The sequence below is a fragment of the Heptranchias perlo genome, chromosome 11, assembly GCF_035084215.1.
Source record: "Heptranchias perlo isolate sHepPer1 chromosome 11, sHepPer1.hap1, whole genome shotgun sequence".
NCBI lineage: Eukaryota > Metazoa > Chordata > Chondrichthyes > Hexanchiformes > Hexanchidae > Heptranchias > Heptranchias perlo.
The window spans coordinates 76,846,535-76,858,043 of record NC_090335.1 but is presented as its reverse complement, the minus strand read 5'-3'; the positions used below and the strand labels follow the sequence as shown (position 1 = coordinate 76,858,043).

Sequence of the window (11,509 nt, the reverse complement as noted above, 5' to 3'; positions counted from 1 at the left end):
TTGGGGGAGCAAGGGGGGATGGGGGAGCAAGGGGGATGGGGGAGCAAGGGGGATGGGGGAGCAAGGGGGGATGGGGGAGCAAGGGGGATGGGGGAGCAAGGGGGGATGGGGGAGCAAGGGGGATGGGGGAGCAAGGGGGAGGGGAGCAAGGGGGAGGGGAGCAAGGGGGAGGGAGCAAGGGGGAGGGAGCAAGGGGGAGGGAGCAAGGGGGGAGGGGAGCAAGGGGGGAGGGGGAGCAAGGGGGGAGGGGAGCAAGGGGGGGTGTGGGGTCGGGAGGGGGGAGCAAGGGGGGTGTGGGGTCGGGAGGGGAGAGCAGGGGGGGGGGTCGGGAGGGGAGAGCAGGGGGGGGGGGTCGGGAGGGGAGAGCAGGAGGGGGGGGGTCGGGAGGGGAGAGCAGGGGGGGGGTCGGGAGGGGAGAGCAGGGGGGGGGGTGGTGCGGAGCGGATGGGGGGGGCGTACCAATCTAGGAGCGACAGGCGATGACACTTACTCTGCCTCGTACTGGTTCGGAGTGATGATATCAGCCAGTGGGACCACTTTCTCCTTGTAAACTGGGAGGAGATCTTCTGGAACGTACTAGAAACGGAACAGGACATTCAGCAATAAAATATCCACCGACAGGAGGGGCTGGGGGAAAAGAGAGAGAGGGTGGACAAAGAGAGAGAGAAATAGGGAGGCACAAAGAGAGAGAGGGTGGACAAAGAGAGAGAGAAATAGGGAGCACAAAGAGGGAGAGGGTGGAGAGGGAGAGGGAGAGAGACGGGCAGGGGGAGAGGTTAGAGAAGAGACTGCTCACCATATATCCGTCCCCATTCCTTTTATCACCCATCACTGGGTCACAAACTGTAACACAAATAAGTGAAAAATCAGCTCCCATTTTACAGTAAATATCACCGCCCAAAACCGCCCAAGGAATCTCCCACTGCTGCTCCTTCAGCGTCACCGTGACAACCAGCTCCAGCCCAGAACTCATCGCCAAACCCAGCGAGACTCCTTCAGTGATGGCCCAAAGGGGACAGGAGGGCACTTCCCCCCAAAACAAACCCGGGGCAATCCAAGTGAGGGGCAGAGTCAGACCCCCACCCCGACCCGACCCTACCCCACAGCCCCGCCCCAGCCCCGACCCCGCTCCCGACCCCGACCCCAGCCCCGACCCCGGACCCCAGCCCCGACCCCGACCCCAGCCCCGACCCCGACCCCAGCCCCCCGACCCGCCTCCCGCCCCCCCCACAACCTGCTCCCAGCCCCCCCCCGACCCTGCTCCCAGCCCCCCGACCTGCTCCCAGCCCCCGACCCTGCTCCCAGCCCTCCGACCCTGCTCCCAGCCCCCGACCCTGCTCCCAGCCCCCCGACCCTGCTCCCAGCCCCCCGACCCTGCTCCCAGCCCCCCGACCCTGCTCCCAGCCCCTCCGACCCTGCTCCCAGCCCCCCGACCCTGCTCCCAGCCCCCCGACCCTGCTCCAGCCCCCCGACCCTGCTCCCAGCCCCCGACCCTGCTCCAGCCCCCAACCCCCACACCCTCCATATTCCAGCCGACCCCACCCCACTCTCCTCATTACCCCCATAACTCTGCCTTACCCCTCCCACCTCGCTTGTTATTCATAGTACAATCTGCCAATATTGGGGATTTCCCATCACACACACGGCACTGACTCCAGCTCCTTACAGTGGAACTTATTAAGGAGTGGATTAACAGAACTTGTTTCCTCTCACATAGTTATGAACAATTCAAAACACTGGCCCAGACTCAGAACACACCGATACACGGCACCAATTGCAAGGCAGTAATCGAACCCAATCAGCTCAGGCAACGTCAGAGGCCCGGAGAGCAAAGCTTGAAAGTTCTAATAATCTCCGACGAGACTTTATATTAACAACTTTGAAGCAGCTCCCTGCTACGTGTTACTGATCATCAACACAAGCAGTGTTCAAGGACAGAATCCAATCGGTATTTAAACTATTTCACTCACCGTAAACAAGTTTGGGATTCTGTCTCCTCAGCTCTTGAATAATTTCCATCACTTTCTCCAGGAATGAAGTGTCTCTGGTGTAACCTTAGAAACACAGAGTGAGTCACTCACTTACGTAAAGGAATCGTCAAACCGGGAAAAACGCAGCTCCCCCACCCCTCCCCCGTCACCCCCCTACCCTCAGAGTAAAGCTCCCTCTACACTGTCCCATCAAACACTCCCAGGGCAGGTACAGCACGGGTTAGATACAGAGTAAAGCTCCCTCTACACTGTCCCATCAAACACTCCCAGGGCAGGTACAGCACGGGTTAGATACAGAGTAAAGCTCCCTCTACATTGTCCCATCAAACACTCCCAGGGCAGGTACAGCACGGGTTAGATACAGAGTAAAGCTCCCTCTACACTGTCCCATCAAACACTCCCAGGGCAGGTACAGCACAGGTTAGATACAGAGTAAAGCTCCCTCTACACTGTCCCATCAAACACTCCCAGGGCGGGTACAGCACGGGTTAGATCCAGAGTAAAGCTCCCTCTACACTGTCCCATCAAACACTCCCAGGGCGGGTACAGCACGGGTTAGATACAGAGTAAAGCTCCCTCTACACTGTCCCATCAAACACTCCCAGGGCAGGTACAGCACAGGTTAGATACAGAGTAAAGCTCCCTCTACACTGTCCCATCAAACACTCCCAGGGCGGGTACAGCACGGGTTAGATACAGAGTAAAGCTCCCTCTACACTGTCCCATCAAACACTCCCAGGGCGGGTACAGCACGGGTTAGATCCTCCAGAGTAAAGCTCCCTCTACACTGTCCCATCAAACACTCCCAGGGCGGGTACAGCATGGGTTAGATACAGAGTAAAGCTCCCTCTACACTGTCCCATCAAACACTCCCAGGGCGGGTACAGCACGGGTTAGATACAGAGTAAAGCTCCCTCTACACTGTCCCATCAAACAGTTCCATCAACACCTACCACAGCAGGTTATCCCTGTAATCAACACCTACCTGTCAGTACATAATCATAGCGAGTCACATCATTCAGTTTGAGCCCTTGATACAGGGTCTGGAGTTCAGCTGCTGTCATAGTCTGTCCCTTCCAGTGTTCATACCCTGAATCACAAACACAGGAGAGACAGTGAGCGGGACAGGGGTGGAGAGACAATGAGCAAAGTGGGGGGGGGGGGGTGGGGAGAAAGAGACCTTGAGAGGGCAGGGGGGGTGGTGAGAGACAGTGAGCAGGGGAGGGGGGGTGGGGAGTGGAATGTGAACCAGTTGGGGGTTGGTGGTGAGTCTGGACAGCAGCTATTCCGATCCAGTAACTGGTAAAACCAACCGTAAAAACAAATCGCGACTCCAACTTGCCGCCTCATTCAAATGTCCAGGTTTTTGTTCTGTTGCCAAAACCTGCCACCAGTTTGCCATTAATAATGTTAAAATTCAGCCCCCAAGGCTGGAGTACAATCAGCTGCTGTTTACTCTGGTACAAGAGTCAGTCACCTTTCTGCCCAGATACCCCCGGCCACCGATTGTACTGTCTAGGGAACATTTACGGAGTCCTGTGTAAAGAGCTGATGCCATTCCTGAACCTCTTTTCTTGCTCCTTTACTGCCCCCTGCGAGGGTGGGGTGGGGGAGTACGGACCGAGTCTACGGGTCAGGGGGAGGTACAGACAGATGGACCAGGGCAGCTTACGCTCTCAATTCAGGCCCCATTTTGATGTCAGACACCATCCTGACTTGGACATCTATCAGCTGTCGCTGGGTCAAAGAGGCTACAGACATTCTGACCCGTGTCAGTGAGATATGTCCTGTTACTGGGTGCAGGTCACTGTATGATGCTTTCTCCAAGTGTGCCATGGACAGGTAAAATGGTCAAGGTGTGCACTACATGCATTGTTCGAGATACACTGGCATTGCTAACGTCACATCTGGCGATGTTGTGATAGGAGAGGACTAGATTACCATGCATTTACCCTGTAGTTTGCACATTCAGAAATTAGTGCCTTTGTTTCTTTATAGCATTCCATGCAACACTGAATTTGCATTGGACGGATTATACCATCATACCAGAGGGGAAATGTACCTCAGACACCCTGTTTTAAAATACTAGCAGCTCTCCCATGGCATTGCTTGTGGTCTAACTGCTGTTAAGTAAACACTGGCTGAAAGTAAAGAGGTCAATTAAGAAGCTGCAGATGGTGTGGCGCCGGTATTTTCAGGAACTGGGTTCTGTTTATCTGTACATTCAAAAGTCTGCTTTTATTTCTTTATACTCCCGCGCAAATGCAACACTAAAATTTGCATCAGACAGTGTGAGATATCCGGAGTGTGATGGACAGGAAGTTATCCAGTGTGGTCCAAAGGCTCGGTTGATAACAGTAAACTGTATTTACCTGCTTGTTACACCCTCTACCCTCTGCTGGAGAGGTCCAACACCAGGCCAAGTTCTTCTTAGATAAATCAGAGTTATATCTGGCAATAACAGATGGTCCAGGGTGGGACAGGAACTTAATGGGAGATGGGATGGCCAACGTGGCGATGATTCCGATATCATGATCTCATGAGATCACATATTGTCTTAACAGGAAGTTATCTTCAAAGAACAACAAAGGGTGACAGAACAGATAGTAAGAGCTACAAAAAGGGAGTATGAAAAATGTTTTACAATTATATTAGGAAAGAGAGGGCGGTCAAGAGCAATGTGAGCCCCTTAAAAACTCAAAGGTGATATCGTAAATGAAAATAAGGAAATGGCGGACATGTTAAATCATTACTTTCCGTCAGTATCAGCAGAGGAAGATGATAATGTAAGCAAATTAACAGTGATGAAGAAAATAATGGCACTAAAGAGTGACAAATCCCCAGGACCAGATGGTTTCCATCCCAGGGTTTTAAAGGAAGTCGGTGAGCACATTGCAGATGCCCTAACTATAATCTTTCAAAGTTCTCTAGATTCAGGAACTGTCCCTCTAGATTGGAAAATTGCACATGTCACTCCGCTATTTAAGAATGGAGAGAGAGGGAAACCGGGGAATTATAGACCAGTTAGCCTAACATCTGTTTTCGAGAAATTACTGGAGTCTATAATTAAAGACAGTGACTGAACACCTTGAAAATTTTCAGCTGATCAGCGAGAGCCAGCATGGATTTGTAAAGGACAGGTCATGCCTGACGAAGCTGATTGAAATTTTTGAAGAGGTGACTAAAGTAGTGGACAGGGGAATGTCAATGGATGTTGTTTATATGGACTTCCAGAAGGCATTTGATAAAGTCCCTCATTAGAGACTGTTAGCTGACATTGTAGCTCATAGAATTGAGAGTACGTTGTTGACCTGGTTAGGAAATTGGTTGAGTGGCAGGAGAGTGAGAATAGGGATAATGGGCAGGTACTCAAATTGGCAGGACGTGACTAGTGGTGTCCCACAGGGATCAGTGATGGGGCCTCAATTATTCACTGTATTTATTAACAACTTAGACGATGGACTGGAGAGATACATATCCAAGTTTGTTGATCACACAAAGATAGGCAGCATTGTAAGCAGTGTAGATGGAAGCATAAAATTACAGAGAGTTATTAATAGATTAAGTGAATGGGCAAACATGTGGCAAATTAATTTCAACGTAGTCAAGTGTGAGATCATCCACTTTGGATAGATCAGAGTACTTTCTAAATGGTGAAAAGCTCAAAACAGTGGAGGTCCAAAGAGACCTAGGGGTCCATGTACATAGATCATTAAAACATCATGTACAGGTACAGAAAATAATCAAAAAGACTAATGGAATGCTGGCCTTTATGTCTAGAGGACTAGAATACAAGGGGGTAGAAGTTATGCCACAGATATACAAAGCCCTGGTTAGACCACACCTGAAGTACGGTGTTCAGTTCTGGGCACCACACCTTAGGAAGGATATATTGGCCTTGGAGGGAGTGCAGTGTAGATTTACAAGAACGATGCCTGGGCTGCAAGAGTTAAATTACGAGGAGAGATTACACAAACTAGGGTTGTATTCCCTGAAATTTAGAAGATTAGGGGATGATTTGATTGAAGTTTTCAAGATATTAAAGGGAACTGATAGGGTAGATAGAGAGGAACTTTTCCGCTGGTTGGGGAGTCTCGGACTAGGGAACATAGCTTAAAACTTAGAGCCAGGACTTTCAGGAGTGAAGTTAGGAAATACTTCTACACACAAAGGGTGGGAGAAGTTTAGAATTCTCTTCCACAAACGGCAATTGATTCTAGCTCAATTGCTAATTTTAAATCTGAGATTGATAGATTTTTGTTAACCAAAGATATTAAGGGATATGGGGCTAAGGCGGGTATATGGAGTTAGGTCACAGATCAGCCATGATCTCATTGAATGGCGGGACAGGCTCGAGGGGCTGAATGGCCTCCTCCTGTTCCTATGTAACGGCTCCAATCGGTGTGGGACTGAGCCATTCTGACCAATAAGGTAGCAGAAGCCAAACCTGCTCTGTGCTGACCTCAGCCAATCAATGAGCAGCTGGTCCTCCTAAGACCATAAGAGATAGGAGCAGGAGTAGGCCACACGGCCCCTCGAGCCTGCTCCGCCATTCAATAAGGACATGGCTGATCTTCGACCTCAACTCCACTTTCCTGCCCGATCCCGAATCCCTTGATTCCCCTGGAATCCAAAAATCTATCAATCTCAGCCTTGAATTTATTCAACAATTCAGCATCCACAGTCCTCTGGGGTAGAGAATTCCAAAGATTCCCAACTCTGAGTGGAGAAATTCCTCCTCATCTCAGTCTTAAATGGCCGACCCCTTATCCTGAGACTATGCCCCCTAGTTCTAGACTCTCCAGCTAGGGGAAACACCCTCTCAGCATCTACCCTGTCAAGCCCCCTCATAATCTTATATGTTTCAATCAGATCACCTCTCATTCTTCTAAACTCCAGACTGTACAGGCCCATTCTACTCAATCTCTCCTCATAGGACAACCCTCTCATCCCAGGAATTAATCTAGTGAACCTTTGTTGCACCGCCTCTAAGGCAAGTACATCCTTCCTTAGGTAAGGAAACCAAAACTGCACACAGTACTCCAGGTGCCTTCCTAATTGCTTGCTGTACCTGCATGCTAACTTTTTGTGTTGCTGGTACGAGGACACACAAATCTCTCTGAACACCAACATTTAATAGTTTCTCACCATTTAAAAAATATTCTGTTTTTCTATTCTTCCTTCCAAAATGAATAACCTCATATTTCCCCACATTATACTCCATCTGCCACCTTCTTGCCCACTCACTTAACCTGTCTATATCCCTTTGCAGACTCTTTGTGTCCTCCACACAGCTTACTTTCCCACCTAGCTTTGTATCGTCAGCAAACTTGGATATATTACAGTCAGTCCCTTCATCCAAGTTAATACAGATTGTAAATAGCTGAGGCCCAAGCACTGATCCTTACGGTACCCCGCTTGTTACAGGCTGCCAACCTGAGAATGACCCTTTTATCCCTACTCTCTGTTTTCTGTCCGTTAACCAATCCTCTAACCATGCTAATATATTACACCCAACCCCATGAGCCCTTATCTTGTGTAACAACCTTCTGTGTGGCACCTTATCGAATGCCTTTTTAAAATCAAATATACTGCATCCACTGGTTCCCCTTTATCTACCCTGCTAGTTACATCCTTAAAAAACACTAATAAATTTGTCAAACACGATTTCCTGTTCATAAAACCATGTTGACTCTGCCTAGTCATATCATGATTTTCTAAGTGCCCTGTCACCACTTCCTTAATAATGGATTCCAGTGATTTCCCGACGACTGACATCAGGCTAACTGGTCTGTAGTTCCCTGTTTTCTCTCTTCCTCCTTTCTTGAATAGCGGGGTTACATTTGCTACCTTCCAATCCACTGGAACCATTCTAGAATCTCGGGAATTTTGGAAGATCACAACCAATGCATCCACTATCTCCGCAGCCACCTCTTTTAGAACCCTGGGATGTAGGCCATCAGGTCCAGGGGATTTGTTGGCTTTTAGTCCCATTAGTTTCTCAAGTACTTTTTTCTCTACTGTTAATGATTACTTTAAGTTCCTCACTCTCACTTACCCCTTGGTTCCCCACTATTTTTAAATGCTTTTTGTGTCTTCTACTGTGAAGACAGATACAAAATATTTGTTTAACCCATCTGCCATTTCCTGATTCCCCATTATAATTTCTCCTGTCTCAGCCTCTAAGGGACCAACATTTACTTTTGCTACTCTCTTCCTTTTCACATACTTGTAGAAGCTCTTATAATCTGTTTTTATATTTCTTGCTAGTTTACTTTCATATTCTATTTTCTCCCTTTTTATTAATTTTTTGGTCATCCTTTGTTGGTTTCTGAAACTCTCCCAATCCCCAGTCTTACTACATTTCTTGGCAACATTATAGGTCTCTTCTTTTAATCTAATACTCTCCTTAACTTCTTTAGTTAGCCACAGGTGGATCACTTTTCCCGTGGAGTTTTTATTTCTCAATGGAATGTATATTTGTTGAGAATATTGAAATATTTCTTTAAATGTTTGCCATTGCTTTTCAACTGTCAAACCCTTTAATTTAATTTCCCAATCTACCTTTGACAACTCGCCCCTATGTAATTGGCCTTATTTAAGTTTAAGACTCTAGTTTCTGACTTAACTATGTCACTCTCAAACTCAATGTGAAATTCTATCATATTATGATCACTCTTTCCCAGAGGATCGCTTACAGTGAGATTACTAATTAACCCTGTCTCATTACTTAATACAAGATCTAAAATAGCCTGTTCCCTGGTTGGTTCCATGACGTATTGTTCTAGGAAACTGTCTCGAATGCATTCCATGAACTCGTCCTCCAAACTACCTTTGCCAATTTGATTTGCCCAGTCTATTAAAGTCCCCCATGATTACTGCATTACCTTTGTTACAAGCTCCTATTATTTCTTGATTAATACTCTATCCAACGGTATAGCTACTATTAGGGGGCCTTTAGAGGACCCCTACCAGTGTTTTCTGCCCCTTGTTATTTCTTATTTCCACCCAGACTGATTCTACTCCTGATCCTCCGAACCAAGATCCTTTCTCACCACTGTCCTTATCTCATCCTTTATTATTAGGGCTACAGCCCCTCCTTTTCCATTCTGCCCGTCTTTTCTAAACGTCATGTATTTAGTTCCCAACCTTGGTCACTTGGTAACCATGTCTCTGTAATGGCTATTAGATCAAACCCTTTTATCTCTACTTGTGCAACTAATTCATCTATCTTGTTATGCACACTCCGTGCATTCGGATAAAGAGCCTGCTCCACATCATTGCCGAGTGACCCTGAGCTGTGTGACTACTGCACACGATAAGGTCTAACTCATCTGTGATCACCTCCACAGGCAATTATCCTGCCCAGGGTCATGCAGATTGGCCGCTTGGAAGAGATGCCCCAGGGAGAGTCGGTGCCCGTGGCACCCGTGCCCCAGGGAGAGTCGGTCCTTGAGGAGAGTGGTCAAATGGTGATGGAAAGTAACTCAGTGAAGGATTTGTGGGATGAACAGCGGCGGAAACATTACAATTTTGAGAAAATTTCTGACTGTAGATATTTGAATCTTACCCGTGTGGTTGGAGAACTGCACTGAGTTCACGGTATCCACCTCAAATCCCAGCACCTGTGGTAAATACAAACAAAAAACAGGCAGATCAGCGGGTGGGGACGAGAGGGTGGTGGTGTGGGCAACGACGAGGGGGCGAGATTGGGGATGAGGGGGTGGGGCGGTGAGAGGGACCGTGGGTGAGAGAGCACATGAGGGGGGTAAGAGGGGGTGTGAGGGTAAGAGGAGAAGGTGGGGGGGGGGGATGAGAGAGGGTGAGAGGGGTGAGAAGGAAGGGGTGGGAGGGTGAGAGAGGGTGGGGGTAATAGGGGGTGGGGGGGGGTTGTGTGAGAGGGGGGGGTGGGGGGGTGTGAGAGGGGGGGGTGGGGTCTGTGAGAGGGGGGGGGTGGGGGTGTGTGAGGGGGGGGTGGGGGTGTGTGAGGGGGGGGTGGGGGTGTGTGAGGGGGGGGGTGGGGGTGTGTGAGGGGGGGGGTGGGGGTGTGTGAGAGGGGGGGGTGGGGGTGTGTGAGAGGGGGGGTGGGGGTGTGTGAGAGGGGGGGTGAGGGTGTGTGAGAGGGGGGGTGGGGGTGTGTGAGAGGGGGGGGGTGGGGGTGTGTGAGAGGGGGGGGTGGGGGGGGTGAGAGTGGGGGTGGGGGGGTTGTGAGAGTGGGGGTGGGGGGGTTGTGAGAGTGGGGGTGGGGGGGGGTGAGAGGGACCGTGGGTGAGAGAGCACATGAGGGGGGTAAGAGGGGGTGTGAGGGTAAGAGGAGAAGGTGGGGGGGATGAGGGAGGGTGAGAGAGGGTGGGGGTAATAGGGGGTGGGGGGGTGCGAGGGGGGGTGGGTGGTGAGAGGGTTGTGGGGGGGTTGAGGGGGGTCACTGTGAACCGATGGATCTCCCCCTCCCTCTCGGACTGACCTGCAGCGGGAAAGCGGCCGATTTGTTTCCCACGAAGCCGCGGACAACGTGACTCTGGATGGAGAGAACCCGACACTCGGGCTCCGGCAGCATCGCGGGGAGAGGCCCGGCCCGGGGAGCGGGGCCCGGGGAGCGGCTGACAGGGACGCGACACCCCGCCGCCTGGACTCTCTCGGGCTGGGCCGGAGCCGGGGCCTGGACTCTCGGGCTGGGCTGAGCCGGAGCCTGGACGCTCGGGCTGGGCTGAGCCGGGCCGCGGCCTCTCTCTCTCTCTCTCCCCCTCCCGGGCTGACTGACAGCGCTAGGACCGGCAGGCAGCGGCCGGACACCCAGTGCCGGTAGCGGCTGCGGCTCAATCGCCGTCTCGGTGCACGGATCGCGGCCCCGGGGCTCCGGTAAAATTCCCCCTGTTGTGACAGCGAGACCCCGGTGGGCGCCAGTGGCCGGGCCCCGCTCTACGGCCGCCAAGCCGGCTCCGGGACTCAGGCGCGGTCCAGGCTCCTACCGGAAGCGGCGAGGGGTCCTCACTGGGGCATGACGCGTTGGGAAAGGCCCCTATGCGCCTCACGGTAACCAGGCAACCGAGCTCCCCGGCAAACGCGTCTCCTAGCAACAGTGAGGTCAGAGCCAGACTGACGCCGGCGAGCCGGGCCAGTCCACACCAGGGGAAGGGGAGACAGGAGCTGCACCCCCCTCACCGGGGACATTGAACAGGCCGCGGCAAGGAGAAGGCTGAGGGGCGACTGATGGGGGTCTTTGAGGTTATGGAAGGGTTTGATTGGGGAGACACAGAGAAGGGGGAGACCAGAACTCGGGGTCATAAATATAAAATAGTCACTAATAAATCCAATAGGGAATTCAGGAGAAACCTCTTTACCCAGAGAGTAGTGAGAATGTGGAACTCACTCCCACAAGGAGTGGTTGAGGTGAATAGTGTCGATACATTTAAGGGGAAGCTGGATAAACACCTGAGGGAGAAAGGAATAGGAGGGTATGGTGATAGGGTGAGATGAAGGGGGAGGGAGGAGGCTCGTGTGGAGCATAAACACCGGCA

At 51.1% G+C, this 11,509-nt stretch overlaps 1 protein-coding gene across 1 annotated transcript; it reads right to left on the bottom strand.

Moving 5' to 3' along the window:
* Positions 1-486: 486 nt before the first annotated feature.
* pdxka (pyridoxal (pyridoxine, vitamin B6) kinase a) lies at positions 487-10,764 on the bottom strand. The gene is made up of 6 exons (XM_067992413.1): positions 10,456-10,764; positions 9,562-9,616; positions 2,977-3,081; positions 1,971-2,054; positions 797-843; positions 487-576 (listed from the first exon to the last, which is right to left on the bottom strand). The coding sequence occupies exons 1-6, from the start codon at positions 10,546-10,548 to the stop codon at positions 487-489; spliced, it is 474 nt and encodes a 157-aa protein (XP_067848514.1). The 5' UTR covers positions 10,549-10,764.
* Positions 10,765-11,509: the final 745 nt, after the last annotated feature.

Bases quoted from the DNA above. Each gene is read 5' to 3' on its own strand.
- pdxka (XM_067992413.1), bottom strand. From the start codon at position 10,548: ATGCTGCCGGAGCCCGAGTGTCGGGTTCTCTCCATCCAGAGTCACGTT. The intron at 9,617-10,455 runs GTCAGTCCGAGA...TATTTACCACAG, and splicing joins CGGCCGCTTTCCCGCTGCAG to GTGCTGGGATTTGAGGTGGA. The intron at 844-1,970 runs GTGAGTGAAATA...TTTGTGTTACAG, and splicing joins GAATCCCAAACTTGTTTACG to TTTGTGACCCAGTGATGGGT.